This window comes from Bidens hawaiensis, unplaced genomic scaffold (assembly GCF_021521415.1).
Source record: "Bidens hawaiensis isolate Kalapana, Puna unplaced genomic scaffold, B.hawaiensis_p1.1 tig00016968_1, whole genome shotgun sequence".
Lineage (NCBI taxonomy): Eukaryota > Viridiplantae > Streptophyta > Magnoliopsida > Asterales > Asteraceae > Bidens > Bidens hawaiensis.
In genome coordinates, this window is record NW_027492571.1 from 124824 (window position 1) to 144718 (window position 19895).

General features: G+C 33.4%; 1 protein-coding gene across 1 annotated transcript; it reads left to right on the plus strand.

Moving 5' to 3' along the window:
- The first annotated feature begins 8006 nt into the window (after positions 1-8006).
- Positions 8007-19661, plus strand: LOC143552656 (serine/threonine-protein kinase STY46-like). Its single transcript, XM_077042813.1, has 16 exons — positions 8007-8236; positions 9444-9558; positions 10156-10223; positions 11361-11480; positions 12492-12564; positions 12660-12770; positions 13469-13519; positions 14768-14907; positions 14998-15105; positions 17725-17798; positions 17904-18079; positions 18652-18747; positions 18843-18923; positions 19007-19057; positions 19151-19291; positions 19383-19661. The coding sequence occupies exons 1-16, from the start codon at positions 8052-8054 to the stop codon at positions 19398-19400; spliced, it is 1608 nt and encodes a 535-aa protein (XP_076898928.1). The 5' UTR covers positions 8007-8051; the 3' UTR covers positions 19401-19661.
- Positions 19662-19895: the final 234 nt, after the last annotated feature.

Genomic DNA, 19895 nt, shown 5'->3' on the forward strand with positions numbered 1-19895 from the left:
ATTTGAGTATACTATTGTTATAAATTTTTCCATTAAAAAAGTTAATATGTTACATAGGGATGTTCAATGCCGGTTTTGATTGTTTTTAAGTTATATGCTTGTGAGTCCAACTGTTAGTACCCATCTTTTGTCATCCAAAACCAAAACTAAACCATTGAAAATTGAAACCAAACTGTTATTAACGGTCTGGTTCTAGTATGTTTTGGTTTAACAGTTTAAGCTTTGATAATAAAATTTGTTTAAAATGATTATTAATTTAACCGTATCATTAATTCCAACCAAGTCAAAATATAATACTTGAAATGATAAAGGTGGTAAAAAACAACCGACTGAAAGTAAAAAACTCAGCGGTGATACCAAATCGATGACCGGTTCAAGGTTTTAAGCCTAACCATGAACACTCACAAATGTTACGTGATTAATAGGGTTCGCGTTTAAACACCCGCTGCATCGCGCGGGCACTCGTCTAGTCTAATATAAATATATGATAAAAATTAATAAATAATATATATATAAAAAATTGTAGTTATAAGTATATATGTATATAGTAAAAAAATATATAAATATAACAGTTAAATACTCTTAAAAGAGCTGAACCGCTCGTGTACTGATCGAGATTGGCTCAATCAATTGCAGAGCTCAAACGAGCTCGAGCTTTTATTAAGACTCAGCTAACAAACAGCTCGAGCCCGAGCTTCACATTTCGAGCTCGAGCCAGCCCACAAGCCTAAACCAGCTTTTATTATATAGGTCTTATCTAATATATAAATATATGATTAAAATGATAAATAATATATATTTTAGTATAATATATATATAAAATTATAGTTAAAATTATAAATGTATATAGTCATAAATATATAAATATAACAGTTAAGTACTCTTAAACAAGCTGGACCGCTCGTGAACTACTCGAGATTGGCTCAACTGAGCAGAGCTTAAACGAGCTCGAGCTTTTATTATATACGTCTTGCCTAATATATTTATTATATAATATATAAACATATGACACAATAATTAAATAATATATACTATATTATATTAAAAAAATCATATATATAAATATAATAGTTGTATAACTAATAAATAACAAACGATCCCAATCCTAAGCTCAAGCTTGACAAACTACTCCAGGGTCAGGCTCGAGCTTTAGAAATACAACTCAAAGGCAACTCAAAGCAAGCCGAGCTCGAGCCTAAACTTAAACTTGAAGAAACCCCCAATTTGATTTAAACTTTACTAAACAAAAAATTATAAACATAAATGCGTTAATATTGCAAATGTGACTGAAAAGTTGTTTTTAAAAATTAAATAATAATTAATCTAAACATGAAGTTTATAATAATCTAAACACGAAACCAGACCTGGTATACTTAATCTCCGATGTGAACCATGTTTTAATTTCTCTAAGAAACTGTACCCGACTCGGACCCGAAACTGAACTAATTCCACATCTACCTAGTCAATATCAAACCCGATAAAAACCTAGCAAGACTGATCAAAACATGGTTAACTACCCAGCCATAAAGGAGCACAGACAACCCGGCTAACTGGTTCGAACCCGAAATTCTAACAAGTTAGTAATCGGTCCACCACTAGCCTGTTTATACACGTTTCTAACCGTTGGTTAGAAACCAGTTTATATTATTGCTCTCTGAAACCGGTTAGCCGACCCAGTTATTTGGTTTTTATTATTATTTTTTTAAACCCGGTTTTTTCTAGTTATTTACCGATTAACTGGTTTCGTTATACCCAAAACCGGTTATACCGGGTAGGAGTTTCTTGTCTCAAAACCGGTTATACCGGGTAGGAGTTTCTTGTCTCAAAACCGGTTAATACCCGACCTGACTTTTAAAAGTCATGATCGATCTCGGCTAATAGACATTCCAATGAGTAACCTTTAACCACATGGTCACGACCTGCAAGTGGTTATCCTCGCTACATGCAAACCTGTTGGTATTAAGTTACGGGTAGCCTTAAGTTTTAACAGTAGATGATCATGTATAAAACACTCTTTTATAATTAGATATGAGACTGTGATCATCAATAATCAACTCTTTAGTTACACCAGTACTTTAGACTTGACTTATTTTGTGCATTAAATATTATTGTTGCTTAAGTTAATTTAGTTTTCTTACTATGGTCCATTTGGTAGTATATTAAAATTCATGACGTTGAAGGTTTAGTACCCATATATGCTATGGTGACAAGGACGCACTAAAAATTGATATCTCAAATGGTCTAATACAATATTTATTCATCATGAGACGTATCTTATATGTAACAAATTTTGAGACGTAATGAGTATCTTTGTAAACTAAAATACCTTTATGTTAAGTATAATAACTTACTTTTATTTATTTATTATAAGTCAATTATAACTTAATAACTTATAGAATATCTTAAATAAAATTTGAAATAGGCAAGGATCCCGCCTGAGAATATTATTGTTACCCGTCTTATCATTTACATTGGTTTTTTCACTGGAACTTCGTTAAAAAAACCATTAAAATATTATTCTCACCATTTTTTCGAATTTCAAACTAATATTTAGGGCTTTTGATCAAAAGGGGACACAAGTTTATTGATGTAAAACTTATCTCGAAATGGTGCTCTAAAACGTTTACTGTTTCTTTTTTTTTTGTTATTATTTATTTGCCCCCCCCCCCCCATATTTCCTTTCTCTTTTATTTGTTTAGTAATCTGTTTTATTTTTTCCCCATTTTTATTAATGTTTTGTTGATAATATTTTTCTAAACCTTTTGTAATCTTTTTGTTCCTATTTTTATGCTTTTTTTTAATTTCTTTAGGCTTTTCCTTTTATTTTTTCATGTTCCAAGAACCATGTTATATCTACATTTAGAATTATAAGTACGAAAAAGATTGACATCCTGTCTCATAGCGCGATTATCATTACTAATCAAAATTAAAATGAAATCTTTTAAATAGTTAAAGATATTTAATCAAACAATTTGAAATCTTCAACTTTCGTTCCCACCCCCTTACTATCACCATTACCATCTTCTTTAGTGTTTCTAGCATAGTCGTCGCTAACAACCAGACAAATCGTTACAATCATTGATGTTGTCGTCACCACCACGACCCCAACCCCCTCTATCGACGCGGTTGATCTTTAGGTTTCAACAAATTCAACTTATATCTATGTATATGATTCCTTGTACCTTGTAGTCTTCAAAACTTCTACCTCTAGTGTCCACGTGCATTTTTAATAAAAGACATTACTTATTTTTGCTCAAATCGTGCTAACATCATGTCACAAAGCACTATGCACCGTTTTCTCACCACATATCATCTAGTACTCTTATAGTCTTACTCTCCATTATTTTTAGAGAAATTTGAAAGTGGATTATTGATGTAAACAATTTATTGTTATTTGTGATTTGTTAAAATATGAATCGAGCCAAACTTAAGCTTACATTGAAGGTACGAGCTCAAGTTTGAACTTCATACATCAAAGTTGATTTTTTAACAACTTTCATAAAAACCAAGCCAAAACCCTTCATAACAATAAGCTAGTAGGGGACGACAACAATACAAACAAACGAAATTACAATGCTAAATATTTCCAGCTAGACCATTCTAAATCCACATTCTTTGACCTGTTTTTAGTCCAAAAGTAACTAAACGCTTTAATATCGTTGAGAATGTTATTTATTCTAATGGGCTCATTCTAAAAAATAGCCTTGTTCCGAGCTATCCAAAGACACCAACAAGCCACCATTATTATCGATTGCACCATTTGCCTATTGTACTTCATTTCTGGGACTTGTTTGACTCTACTGAATATATCTCGAATTGAGGAGTCATTTAACCGGGGAAGATTACACCACGAGCTAATGCTACTCCACACAACCGAACTGACATGGCGGCCTGCTAATAAATGGCCAACTGATTCTGTAGACATCAAACAACAAATGCACACATTCGGTTCCCTAAGAGCATTCTTAGTGATCAAGTTATCGCTCGTAGAAAGGCGATTAAGTAAAAACCGCCAACCCATCATATTAACCTTCATGAGAATCCATGTAATAGGCTCACAGAACTTTTATAAATATAAAAATCATTTTTATATTAGATAATATAATATAAAATTGCATAATACAATATATAAAAATAATTATAGTTACAAAAATAAATCAAAATAATATAAAGCCGAATTTGAGCTTTTGAGAAAAAAAACTTGAAACATCCAAAGCTCCTAAAGTGGAGTTCGAACTTCAACCAAGTCTGATTCAACTAGTTTATACACGTTGGCTGCGTTAGTAGTAGGATGTTACGACAAAAATGTTTTAGATGAAGGTAGAGTGCAAACCAATTATCTCCATCCGTTTCATGGATTTACATGAAGATGCTTGAAAACGGCGTCGTTCTATGAGATAGACACATATATGCATGTTTTCTCTTTACAATATAACTCTTATTGTGACTAATATTCTTTTTTGTAGTGATTTGCCCATTATGAACATGTTAGCAATACGAATTTGTCCTTTGAATTCTCTTGTTTGGGCATGTGAAGTTTACTTTTATAATTTGTCACATCAATTTCAAGACCTAATTATATTCTTCCATCCACTTTCGTATAATTATGCTTTGTTTATATATTTAGGATTTTATAAAGGTTATTCTTTTTCTTTTTCGAAAACCCATATGAAGGGTGAAGCTAACAGTTAAACACGGAGGAAATTCCGGGCACAACGACATGAAAATATTTAGATTTTTGGCTGTCAAGACTAGTCCATTTAATAAAGAACTTGAGTTGGGTTGATTTATTTAACACGTTTAGTTAAATGAAGTTGTGTTGCAAGTTAACCTAAATAGTTTAGCCCATCTAAATCAATTGATTGAACTATTAACTCTTTTAATACTATGTTAAACAATATATATTTTATAAGGTACCAACCTATTAAATTAACTTATTATTACACCATCAATCTATTTTACTTGTGTAGATAAATGATGTATAACTTGTGTAGATAAATGAGTTATACATGTCATACTTGACTTACACTATTTGAAGTATCTAGTTTGGTGTAATTAAGTAACCCTATTTCATAATAAAATATTAAAATTATCACTTATTAGAAGGGAAAAAAACAAGATGTCTGATTTTGAAAATTTTGGCACAAAAGTGAATATGAATTTGATTGGGACTGGGCCATTAGTTGTTCCCAAAGGTCATACCTTCTTGAGAATAAAATCTAAATCATGTCTCTAATTCTGATTTACCAAGTATTAAGAATCATTTTTGTTTCTATTATTATTATTATTATTATTATTATTATCATTTACAAGTTTCATTAACAATTGACCTCTAAAATAGCATAAAACAAACACTACTAAAATAGATATTTCATCTAAACACCAAAAAGGTGAACGAATTAATCCTTGCCTAAATCCTTTTTGTGACTTTAATATATTTTAAATTCTATCAATTTAACTGGTTAATAATAAATAGCTAAACTGAATTTTAATAATTTAAAGTATGATTTATTGACCGATAATAATTCATATTGCAAATCACTCTTGTTGTCAATACGGGTGCCAATACCAGTTTAACGAAAAGTAACTTCATATGCCTCTAACTTAGAGTATGAGTGCGTTGACAAGGAAAGAGAAGTTACGAGTGTTGTATGGCACATTAACAGTATGGAGTACCATGTCCGATAGATCATGGCTTAAATTACTATAATATAATATACATCTTTAAATTTTATACCACTATAAGCATCATTTTAATTCATATATACCAAATTTCATGAATGCATAAACTATATACAATTAGAAAATTTACAAGAGTAACCACTTTTACGGTTTTACTACACATACCATGAAAAGGTAACCGACTATTTTTTCTTAAATATGTTAAATTTAATCGTTACTAAAAATTTTAATAAAAGAAAACGTAAATCACGCATACTATCTTTTTCCGTTAAAGGTTAGCCAATTATGCGTAAAAGTATCGCAACTTTTACACCGACTTAACATTAACAGTAAAGTACTACTACTTTTACACTATTTAGCACAAAAAATACTCGCAATACACTGATAAAAATGATGTAAGTATTTTTAAAATTATTAATTGGAAAATTTTCAATAACTATTTTGATAACAATATTTGATGAATCCAATTACAAAACAAAAAATAAAATCTAAACCAATATAGTAAAATGTTAACTAACATGTCTTGTAGAACACAAGTTAAATGTTCTTCCACTATGAAAATGAAACCCTCTGTCACTATATCATTCCCCTGTAAAGTAAAATGCTGACCCCCTTTGGCATTACCTTAGATTTAAAACATATGATCTAATTGCCTCTAGATTCCTATTGCCCAAAAAATTCTTTCAATTTCTAATTACCAAACTACCCTTCCTATTGATTCTCAAAACTTTACATTGTTTTCTTTTAACAAAATAATACTTTTTATTCCTTAAATACACATGACCCTGACTAAGGGTGTAAATGAACCGAGCTGTTTGCGAGAAACTTGAGTTTGGATGGACAAAATAACTTAAAATGAGACGAGCTCTTTCGAACTCTAGTGAAATCCAAGGCTCATATAAAATTTGTTTAGTTATTGAATCCGAACTCGAGCCTTGTATATTTATAAGTTTGACATCTTTTGGACTAATATGTATTAATTTCACACTACATATCCGAGCTCGATTCGAGCTTTGACTCGTTTAAGGTACTACATGAGTCCGAGCCGAGCTTAGACACGGTTAAGGTTTTTTCTCAAAATGTTTATATATAATTAAAAACTTGTATAAGCTAATTCATTAATAATAAACGAGCCAGGCCTGAGCCGATCCTAAGCTTGAAATTAAAAGCCTTATGAGCCAAACTCAAGCTTTAGAAAACATGTTAAGTTATTTATTAATTAACTTATATACGTCTTTAAGTTATTCTAAATATTCTAAGAAAAATCTTAAATAAGCCTAAGCTCGAGCAAGCTTGTATACTTGAAATCTAAAACTCGACTCGAGCTCGACCGTGCAACGTGGAATCAATACATAAAAATTAAATAGATATAAACTTAAAAATACACAAGAGTCGTTAAAGTTCGTCGAGCTTAAACAAGCTTCACATACAGAACTCAATCTCAAACTTGATAACTAAACAAACTTTATTTATTTAATGCCTGGTTTTTGCTCAAGCCTGAAAAAACTCGACCCACGACCAGCTCAGCTCCGTAACTCCAACCACTCTCCATACCCTTTTTGGTCATTTCACATCTCAACCAACTTCACAACCCTATCCACTCCATTCTCTCTCACACACTTCACCTAAACACACACACTTACAAAAACCTCTTCAAGCCTTTTTTATTTCTTCAAATGTAAACCAAAGTACCAAACCAAACCTCAAATCTCTCTTTTACATGTTATTATTACAAAATTATATGACCAAACTACCCTCACTAATTCTCCATATCCACAACCTTACCCTCATTCACTCTTTCTAGATTCCGTCAACAAACCGTCAATTCGTCAAAGATCCCACCCACCGCCTCCGTCACCGTCACCGTCACCGTTATTTCATTCTTTCCGGCAACAATTGTTTCCGACCACTACCTTAAACCTTAAACCTCAAACCTTAAACTACCTTAAACCACCGTCAAACATCCCAACCACCGCCTCCGCCACCGCCACCGTCATCATTTAATTCTCCGTCGATAACAATTGTTTCCGACCAGTACCTTAAACCACATTAAACAACCTTAAACTACCTTAAACAACCTTAAATTATCATCAAACATCCCAACTACCGCCACCGTCACAATTTCATTCTCGGTCGAAAACAATTGTTTCCGACCAGTACCTTAAACAACCTTAAACCACCTTAAACAACCTTAACCCACACTAAACTACCTTAAACAACCTTAAACCGCCATCAAACATCCCAACCACCGCCTCTGCCACCGTCACCGTCACCATTTCATTCTAAACAATTCTTTCCGACCAGTACCTTAAACCTTAACCTTAAAGAGCAACCTTAAACGTGTATGTACATTGAGTGAGAGTTTGTTGATGGATTTGGTTGAAGGAGTGGGAGAGAGTTCGTCGCCGCCGAGGAGTTTTACCGGGGGGTTTACCGGGAACGAGATAGCGAATGACGTGTACAACCGGTTACTGGAGGTTAATAACGAAGAAGCTGTGAATAATCCAGAGTTTCGTGAGGAATTGGAGGCTCACTTCACTAAATTGCCTGCTAGGTATATTATGTAGATTATCATTTACACGCGTTATTTCGTTGATTATGATTGATTTCATGATAATATGATGTTAATTGTGTTATTGCGCGTCGAATTTGTGATTAGGTATGTGTAGATTATGAATTTGAGTTAACGAGTGTGATTATGTGCATTTTGGCGCGTTATTTATGATTTGATTGAGTTCATGATGTTAATTGTGTTGTTGCTCGTGGATAATGTGATTAGGTTTACGCAGATTATCAATTTAGTGCGTTTTGCTGCGTTATTTTGTTGATTTGATTTTAGTTCGTGAGGTTAATTGTGATACTGCGCGTTGACTTTGTGATTAGGTTTATGTAGATTATGATTCCGTGCGTTTTGGTGCGTTACTTTGTGATGATTATACGATGTTAGTTGTGATATTGCTCGTGGAATTTGCGATTAGGTTTATGTAGGATATGATTCAGTGCGTTTTGGGGCGTTATTTTGTTGATTAGGATTGAGTTTATGATGGATGTTAATTGTGTTATTGCTCGTGAAATTTGTGATTAGGTTTATGTAGATTATGAATATGAGTTTTCGAGTGTGATTATGTGCGTTTTGACGCGATTCAGCTTGTGATGTTAATCATGCTAGGTATATGTAAAAATTATCAATTTCTGTTAGGTTTCGTTGATTATGATTGAGTTATTTATATTAATTATGTTATTGCGCGTGGAATATGTGATTAGGTTAGGTTAGGTTAACAATGCAATTACAGGAAAGTATTGGATTACAAGAATATAATTTGATTATATTATTATTATTATTATTATTATTATTATTATTATTACTATAAAGGAATATTATTAATGCTTTTTGTTTTTGTAGTTTTGGTAAAGTTATTTACACAGGAACATGTATTCATTTAGTTATTGTTTATATTTATAAATATGTTAATTTAGGAACAAGCACAAATGTGTTAGAATCATAAGGAATAGAATTTGGTATATAAAGTCTTAACGAGTGCATTCCTTTACTTTTCGGTTATTCCGATCCAATGCTCAATAATTATGTAGTAATTCCTGTTTTCAACCCGAGATTATGTTAATTTCTGTTCATTTGTGTGATTATTATTAATTTTTTATGTTTGTCACATTAAAATAGTTATAGTGTACGTTGCGGATTCTTTTGTAATTTCGTGATTTTGATTGTTTCGTTAATTTGTCGATGCGTTTATTTGTGCCAGTTACGCATTGGATATCAACTTGGATAGAGTAGAAGATGTATTGTTGCATCAGAAGCTTCTTATCTTGGCCAAGGATCCAGAAAACCGTCCTGTTTTTCATGTCCGGTTTTTGGAGGTGACGACTAATCACATTTTCCTCGAGAGTCGAATAATATTAAGTTTTGTTCATATTGTCATTTTTGTCCCCAATATTGTGTTCTTCAATATGTTTTATTGCTAATTCAAATGAGTATACAAGTTCCACCATCTCGTTAGGGGTGTGTGAGGTGCGATTTTCGGCTAAAACCAAACCAATAACCGAAGGTTTTTTGGCTTTGCTTTTGGTTTCGGTTCGTGTTTTTTTTGGGTTTTGCCATTTGAAATTGAAAATTTTAGGCCGAAAAAAAAGTTGGTCGAAATTCGAAATAATGAATTTAAGTATAAATAATTTTGTTAATTATTAACTAATAATTGACTATTATTATACACTTGGTCAAAAATATTTGAGTTACATGTTTACTAAATTTTTATAAATTACTTAAAATAAAAATAAAAAAATAAAATTCTAGAAATTCGGTTTGATTCGGTTTTTATTACATGCAAAACCAAAACCGAACCGTAAGTTCGGTTTTTACAAAAACATAAAACCAAACCGTCGGTTTTCGTTTCGGTTTGGATTTTTTGCTTAGTTCGGTTTGGATCGGTTTTTATCATATAAATGAACACATTGCAGAATTTTTGGACTCGAGCGGATGGTGAAGAAGACCAAGAAGACTCAACCGCGGTACTCGCACATGGAAGGTATACACATATACATGTACATATGCACACGTATATACAAGGGTGCGTTCAATAAGAACTTGTATGTATATGTATATAGGGTAAAGTTAAAATACAAAGGGAGACAAAAATGAGAAGTGTAAGAAGGATTTGTGACCACAAAAAAAACCCCTTAAAAATAAATTAAAAAAAAGAATCATAACTCAAAATATAAATAAAAAACGAAAAAAATAAAAAAAAAACTAAAATGTTTCCGCCAGCATTCCTGTTCAAAAAAAATAAAAAAATAAATAAAAATTGATGAAAAGACACAATGCTGAGATCAAAGACACAATGACGAAAATGACCAAAAGACACAATTATAACTAAAAAAAAGACACAATAGATCGCGTATATACAAGGGTGCGTTCAATAAGAACTTGTATGTATGTGTATATAGGGTAAAGTTAAAATACAAAGGGAGACAAAAATGAGAAGTGTGAGAAGGCTTTGTGACCACAAAAAAACCCCTTAAAAATAAATTAAAAAAAAGAATCATAACTCAAAATATAAATAAAAAAACGAAAAAAATAAAAAAAAATAAAATGTTTCCGCTAGCATTCTTGTTCAAAAAAAAAAAATAAATAAATAAAAATTGACGAAAAGACACAATGCTGAGATCAAAGACACAATGACGAAAATGACCAAAAGACACAATTAGACACAATAGATCGCAAAATATAACACAATGCCGAACAAAATATAGCACAATGTTGAGTAATATAACACAATATAAAGAAAAAAAGACACAATGTCAAGGAAAAAAGACACAATCAATGACGAAAATAAACACAAAACACAATGATAAACAAAAAGACACAGACTTCTTTCACTTACCATTGTTTTTAATTTTTTTTATGAGAACGAGAGAGACGGTTGGAAACATATTTTTGTGTTTTACTTTTTTTCGTTTTTATATTAAATTTTGAGTTATGATTTATTTATTTATTTTTTTGTAATTTTTTAGGGGTTTTTTTGTGTGGCTACAAAGCTTGACCCTGTGTATATATATATTTTTTTATTTGACTAATGCAAGTTTTTTGATTTTGTTGTTTTCTTGTTGTATAAAGATGCAAACTTCTCTTCTTTTTTGTTACCTGTTTCACTTGTTTTGTAAAGTGACAGGAACAATGAGACGGGCTTCGAACCATGCGCTAAATTGGAGGACTTAAACTTGGACTTCAGAAGAAGCTCTCTTGACAAGGACAAAGAGGATCTCGATGGAGATTCTTTCACAAGGTACTAAAACCGACCCGAAACCGAAAAAAAAAACTGAATTAGAAACCGACGGTTCGGTTTTGTGTTATGTGAACGACCGAACCGAACCAAAAACCGAACCGTTGAATTACTTTTTTGTTGAATTGTTTTAAGATTTATAAACTTGGATATTTTTTTTATTTTGAACGTTAATCAGTTATTTTTTGCGAAAAACCCGAAAAAACAAAAAAAATCGATGGTTCGGTTTTGTGTTATGTGAAAAACCGAACCGAACCAAAAAACCGAAACTGTTGAATTACTTTTTGTTGAATTGTTTTAAGATTTATAAACTTGGATATTTGTTTTATTTATAACGTTAATCGGTTATGTTTTGTTGAACTGGATGAGATTAAATCACTTTAAATGTAAGTATCTTTTATTAGCGTTTAATATTAATAGGCCAATATGTTTCCGACAACAATTGTTTCCGACAAAGTACCTTATACCTTAAACAACCTTAAACCACCGTTAAACAACCCACCACCGCTTCAGTCACCGCCACCGTCATCATTTCATTCTCTGTCGAAAACAATTGTTTCTGACCAGTACCTTAAAGTCTTAAAACAACCTCAAACTACCTTAAACAACCTTAAACCACCGTCAAACATCCCAACCACCGCCTCCGTCATCGCGACCGTCACCATTTCATTCTCGGTCGATAACAATTGTTTCCGACCAATACCTTAAACAACCTTAAAATATTAATTAATTATTAATAATAATTATTATTAACTATTAGTTAGTAATTATATTAATTATTTTTTTTTTAAAAAAATATTAGGACCAATTTCAAAATATCATGGGTCAAATTTCTTCGGCCTGAGTTATTAGCCCGATTAGCGAAACCGAAAAACCGAAACCGAACGGTTTTGAAAAATCATACAACCGAAAGTTTGGTTTTTAGATCGGTTTTAGCCAAAATCCACACCGACAGAACCACGACTGAATGTTCTTAGGAGGGGTTTAAGTTAACCTTTGGTTAATGTTTTGCAGGCAAGATGATATCCATGTGCGGATTCACGAAGTGATATTTTCAGCTGTCGACAAGCCTAAACTTCTTAGTCAGGTATTTCTTACGAGTTTTAAATGCTTCATTTTTAATATTCTCAAGTTACTGTATTTATGTGATTGAACGACTAAAAACGACTGCGAATCTTCCAGCTTTCAGCTTTGCTTTCTGACATAGGACTGAATATACGTGAAGCACACGTGTTTTCAACGACTGATGGTTATTCTTTGGATGTGTTTGTGGTTGATGGATGGCCTATTCAGGTTTTTTTTTGGTGGTTTCATGACGTTGTTAACAATAATAACTAGTTCATCACGATATAGACACAATTGGTAAAATTTGAGCGTTAAAACCCAAAAAAATAATTCGTCAAATTAACATATAAAACATTAACATATAAGCAAACAAAATATTAAAGACGCTGTTTATCTGGTTGGCAAACCTGGGCGGTGGTTAAACCCGAGCGTTGAGTGAGTCCCGAGCATTGAGGCGGTAACTTGACACGAATATAGTCGGTTTTGATTACGTACGTTACGGTACTAGAACTGTACAACGAAAAAAATATAAGAATTGAGGTGGACCAACGACAATTTTTTTTTTTGGGCGGGGGGGGGGGGGGGTCGGTCGGTAAACTTGCGCATTGTTAAAACCAGAGCGTTGTCGGTCATGGGCTTTAAATAAAGCAGGGAGTCTGTGCGAGCTTGGTCAGTTTCTTTCAGGTTTGTTATGATACAGGAACTAAAACAAAAAAAAATTTAACGGTTGTTCGGTTTCCATTACATTTATTATGGTAACTGAACTAAAAAATCAAAAAACAAAATTCGTTAACCAATACGGTGCCGCCAAGTGGCCCAATAGACCACTTGCGGCACCAAAGTTCTTTATATATATGGTAATAATAATAATAATAATAATAATAATAAATCTGCAATGACGTTTGAATATTGTTATGTTTGCACAGGAAACGGATGCTTTACATGCGGCAGTGGAGAGAGCAATTGCCGGGAGTGAGGTACTTCATAAGCTCATATCTGAAACTGCTTACACTTAGGCACTAGTTTTGTATATCGAGTCTTTTGTTTATGAGTAGTTTCAATGATTCAACCCGCCAACTCGACACGATGGACACTACTTATTAAAATGCATCGGCTTTCTCCTTCGCATTAAATATAATTTGGTGAGATGTGGTCCCCACGATTTGAACGCACCGTGAGAAATCGAGAGTCGAGTTGACCATAATCTATAATAATAGAAAGTTGAAACCATGACCATTTTTGCATAATTGGTATGACTCATTAAATAAAATAGAAATAGATGAGTTATTTACTTTGGTGCTAATTGTTTTTGATGATAACATAATGATTATTAAGTTAATTTCTTGGTTATAAAATATCCTTTTATGCAGTTTTAGTATCCAAGAAAGATAATTATATTTCATATTTAGCTTCCCAAAAAGAACAACTATACAAACATCTACATTGAGATTTAGCACAAATTTAAGAAATAATCTTGTTGAGGTTTTTTTTTTCATAACCAAAGGTTATTTGTAACCATTTTTAGAAATCCCCATTAATATACCGCATTTGCATTTTCTATTTGCTCCTTATAATCTTTATTTTTTTAATCTTGCATGCATAAAGTAGTCTGTTTAACGCCTATTAATATCAATGGCGTATTGCTATGGCGCAGTTGCATTTTCAATGACGCCCTGTTTGCGGTGTGCGCGTATAATATGTATATGTGTGGGCCCTCCGGGGGGGGGGGGGGGTTATGGTGTTGAAATTGCACTAATTTTGACGTTATTTTACTAATCTCGGGAAAATAACGTTAAAAGTGGTTGAAGGTTAATCAGGCATCATATGGTGCCGTTGATAGCCAAAAGACAAGGGTGCATGCACCAATCGGCCAGTGTCCCGATGGTTGAGTGCTATGTGCCTTATGTCCAAGGCTTGATGCAAAACTAATATCGAGCCGAGGGTCTCACCAGAAGCAGCCTCTCTATTCCTACGGGGTAGAGGTAAGGCTGTCTACATCTTACCCTCCTTAGACCTTACCATAGCTTTGCTACTGGCGGAATTTACTGAGTACGATGATAAAGATGTTGAATCTTTATCTCTTATTTTGCATGCATACGTAGTCTCTTCAACGCCTATTAATACCAGTGACGTAAAACCATATATTTTTAGTAACTCGTCTCGTGTATGACAGATAATCATCCGTATTTATTATTCTGAGAACTGCATTACCGTGTACATTGCAGGGTTCGTGGTCTGGTTCTTCACGGTCTAAAGCAGTTATGGAAGGAGCACCAAGTGTTCAAGCTAGTTTTGTAGATACCGAGATAGATATAAGATTTCTACAAATTGGAGAACGGATTGGTTCGGGATCTTGTGGAGATTTGTAAGCGGATTATTTTTATATTTGTTCTTTATGTCAATGTTTTCGTTTGTCGATGTTCTTTAATATGTGCTATCATTTACTCTTGGCAAGGCACCGTGGCGTGTATGTTGGTCAAGATGTTGCGGTAAAGATTTTACGATCTGAAGCTTTAAATAAAACATTGGAGGATGAGTTTTGTCATGAAGTAACAATTCTCAGGTAATTTTTTTCTAATTTTTTTATTTTATTTTATTTTTTGCGATATTCTTCTCGTTCATTGTGAAAATATGAAAACATTTTATGTTTTTGGTGTGAATTTGCAATTTTAATAATATATCAAGACTTAAATAAATAAAAAATGGAACCTTGAGAAAAACTATTCATAAAATCCGGTGCGACCATCCGGTCCGGTTTCACTGTTTCAGCGGTCTGATGTTTAATCGACCGGTTCAAATTGTCGGTCGTGAAAACACTGCTAATATGTGAATTGAGTGCCTAATTATTAAATTGACTTCCTTAATAAACGCGTTAAATCATCATCATCATCATCATCGTACTCAGTATATCCCACCAATAGCAAAGCTATGGTAGGGTCTGAGGAGGGCAGTGGCGGACCCAGGATTTTTTGACAACGGGGTCCCGTTATTTTCGGCGTTCAAATTTTTGGGTCGGTCGTTGTTTGGGTCGGGTCGGGTCGGGTCGAGTCGAGTGGAGAAACATAATAGAAAACAATATCATTATAATAAAACACACACAATACGATGTCATTCGAAACGATAAGAGAAAACATTACAATCATGATATGAACAAGTTACATGCTTCCATCTGCAAAATCAAAGCTTTGCCATTACGAAATAGAAAGTAAATAAATACGGGCTCCAAATATTTCTTTTGCTACTAATTTAACATGACTAAACCCATTTTAGATATTTACCGCATTTCTCACAAAATTCCTCATACTCGTAAATAGCTAGACCATCTAAGTTATGCTTAATTAACTTATTATGTTACAACTCTATTCAACAAGAGTCTAGTGGTCAAAGCCAGTTTCGACCTGAACAAAATTAAAATTTTGAAAAAAGAATCGTTTTGACCCGAGCCAAATTGAAACACTCTTAAATGAACCGTTTTTGCACGATCTAAACCATGCTACTCTCCTCAAACCCTAACTCCATAGCATGGCTCTTCTCTAAATCTATAATATATATATGTGTGTATATATATATAACAATACCCCATCTTCAAACCCTTTCCCCATTCTTTTCAATGATTCTTGCATAACTAACCTTAAAATTAAGTTTTTGACATAACAAAGTCGTAATCTAACAATAATATACAACATACAGTTACTAATCTAAGTAAATAATTGCATAAAATCAATCAATTGGATATCTTTATTTTATGGAGTAAGTGTTTAAAATTACCTGAAAGTTGTGGCAAAATCAGAAATCAATGAAGACAGAGGAGCGCCAAAGGGATGGATGGTGGCTGAGAAGGGCGGCGGCGGCAGGTGGTGGGTTGGTGGCGGTCTTGCGGAGGCTTGAGCAGTGTTGAGGAGTTGAGGTTGAGCAACAACGTTCAGATCTGTTCTGGTTGATGTTATAAACTTAAAAAACCCTAATTATTATATTGACTATTTGACTAAAAAAGAAAATAGCAAAAACATAGAAAAAACGGATTATGGATGAGACTTGAACCTGGGACATTCCACACCCAAAACAAGGATCTTTCCCAGCAGAGCAGATCTGTAACATTGTTATGGGGTCCAAGTGATAATTTATATGGGGTCCTTCAAAAATTTTCTATATCGCTTCTAAATAAATTTTAAAAAACATTGGTGTCCCGGGACCCCGACGGCTACTATGTAGGTCCGCCCCTGGAGGAGGGTAAGATGTAGGCAGCCTTACCTCTACCCCAAGGGATAGAGAGGCTGCTTCCGGTGAGACCCCCGGCTCGATAGTAGTTTTGCATCAAGCCTTGGACATAAGGCACATAGCACTCAATCATCGGGACACCGGCTGATCGGTGCATGTACCCTTATCTTTCAGCTATCAACGCCACTACATGATGCCTGATTAACCGTCCGTCACTTTTAACGTTATTTTCACGAGATTAGTAAAATAACGTCAAAATTAGTGCAATTTCACTTTTGCCCACCCGAGGGTTCACACATATATACATCATATGTGCGCACCGCAAGCAGGGCTATTAATAAACGCGTTAAATTCTCTAATAAAATATTCACACGATTTTACATAAAAAAGGAAATAAATTAAATTTAAGAAAATTAGAAAAAACAGCCCGTATTGATATCGGGGCCCGGATTATGGAATTCGGGTCCAACAGTACATGATCTGGCCTGTTAAGACCTTTTTATCCATTATGGGCCCATATAATTTGGGCCCTTTTCTGCCATGTCGCTCGGTCCAAGTACGAGTCCATTAGCATCTGCATCAGCTCCATATCATATACTGTGAATTTTTTATCTTAATAAAAACCCCTCAAAAAAAAATTCAAAAAAAATAAAAATAAAATCATAACTCCGAATATAAATCAAAAACGAAAAAAGTAAAAAAAAAAACTAAAATGTTTCCTCCGCTGTCCTCGTTCAAGAAAAAAAAACCCGACCCGAAACCCGTTTTGACCGGTTCCAACTTTGACCCATTCCGACCCGGACCCGTTCTGACCCGAGCCTGTTGACCCTAACCCGTTCCGACCCGAACCAAAACAACCCTTTTTTTAATTGACCCATTCCGACCCATGACCCGTTTCGACCCAACCCGACCCATTTGCCACCCCTAACTGTGGTAACTGTTTGCTTTTAATTGTTGTCTGCAGGAAAGTCAACCACAGCAACGTTGTTCGTTTTATCGGTGCGTGTACAACGCAACCTCACATGTGCATAATAACAGGTACTAAAGCTCATACTTATTATTAACAAACACAATTTGTTTTTATATATTTTTATTTATTTATTCATTTTTTGTGACAAAAACTTTTGTTTATTGATCTTGCAGAGTACATGCCCGGAGGCAGTGTTTTTGAATACTTGCAAAAACACCATCACAGTTTAACGCTTACTCAGTTGGTAAAGTTTTCAATAGATGTTTGCAGAGGAATGGAGTACTTGCATAAGAACAATATTATTCATCGGGATCTCAAAACCGCAAATTTGCTAATGGACGCCCATAATGTCAGTTTATTATTATTATTATTATTATTCATATTATTATAGGATTAGGATCATGTGAGAACTATTTTGAATTGAGAACTTTGAGAACCAGACCACAAAAAAAATTCTTTTTAAGGAAAAAAAAAGCGAAAGAAAAAAAGTAAAAAAACCAAAAAAAATTATTTTTCATTCCGGTTTCATAATAAAAATAAAAATCAAATCAAAAAAAATTTCGGTTTAGCAAAATTATACATACATGTATAATACGATTTTTGTAATTTTATACAAGTTACATATGTGTACATTATGTAAATCGAGATTAAATAAAAATATACATATGTGTATTATTAAGGGTTTTTTTTTATGAAATCGGGATGAAAAATAAATTTTTTTGGCTCTTATACTTTTTAAAAATTTCCGTTTTTTTTTTGTTTTATAATTTTTTTTAATATTTTCAAAGGGTTTTTTTGGTGGCTCAAAATGGTTCTCAAAGTTCTCAGTTTCCAAAGGGTTCTCTTAGGATCCTCACCCTATATATTTTTAATACACTTAGAAATTTATATTTAGCTTCATTTTGTTCATATTTCCTTTAGGTTGTAAAGGTGGCTGATTTCGGGGTGGCCCGGTTTCAGAATCAAGATGGCGTCATGACCGCCGAAACTGGAACGTATAGATGGATGGCTCCTGAGGTTTTGTCTCTTTATCTCTTAACCGGTTATAAAAAAACTATTTTCTTTATAAAGTTAAACTAATATGATCAAAAAGCCGATGTTTCCGTTTGCAGGTTATTAATCATGAACCGTATGATCAGAAAGCCGATGTTTTCAGTTTCGGAATTGTTTTGTGGGAACTCGTGACAGCTAAGGTTTGAAATGCCATTCTAACGCTTTAATTCCGCCTTTTTAAATATTATTTCATTTAGTTGATTAATATGTGTTCGTGTTGTAGATTCCGTATGAAAACATGACACCGTTGCAAGCGGCTTTGGGAGTAAGACAGGTCAGTACTTTACAAGTTTGACTTTTAAAGTCAAAAGGACTATTAATACTTAATATTTATGCAATTATATTTACATAAATTTGAAAAATGTAGGGACGTCGTCCGGATTGTCCTACGAATACGCACCCGAAGATATTGGAATTGATGGAGAAATGTTGGGCGACTGATCCGAGTGTCCGCCCTTCGTTTACTGAAGTCAAAGTTGAACTTGAAACATTTCTACAAGAAATTCAGGTACAGTTTTTTTTAACCTATTTACTTATGTAAAGTAAAATAAAAAAACGCGTTTTTTTTGTAACCTTTTAAAATGATGTTTAATATGCAGGGGAGGAATGGGAATTGAGGTAGGTATGATTGAATATAGGTATTTTTATTAAAATAATAATAATAGTTATTAGTATTATTATATTACTATTATTATTATCTAGTAGAAGAAGAAGATATGATAATATAATATAATAGGGAGTGTACAGAAGTATGAAGGCGAAAAAACGACATGAATCAACAGCTTGTAATAGAACACACAGACTCAAAACAATGTTGTTCACAGAAGATGTGTGTTTTGTTGTGTGTTGATAAGACTTTTTTAGTTTGTTAATGAAAGTAAATGGTCCAACCGGTTTTTTTTTTAACGGAATTTGAATGTATTTGGAGCGTTGGTTTGAAAGTTGAGAGCGGATTATGATCCGAGCGGGCTCCTATAGTTTCAAGCTTGAGCCAGACTTGGTGCTTAGCTCACTCATTGAGTAACTCTAGTCATGGGCCTCATGGCTCATGTTTTACATAGAGGTGTACAAAACTAGGGGTGTGCAATAAACCGAAAAACCGATTCGAAACC

Coding starts and splice junctions, on each gene's coding strand:
- LOC143552656 (XM_077042813.1), top strand. CDS start 8,052: ATGGATTTGGTTGAAGGAGTGGGAGAGAGTTCGTCGCCGCCGAGGAGT. Junction 12,565..12,659: donor AGCCTAAACTTCTTAGTCAG/GTATTTCTTACG, acceptor CGAATCTTCCAG/CTTTCAGCTTTGCTTTCTGA. Junction 18,080..18,651: donor TGCTAATGGACGCCCATAAT/GTCAGTTTATTA, acceptor TATTTCCTTTAG/GTTGTAAAGGTGGCTGATTT.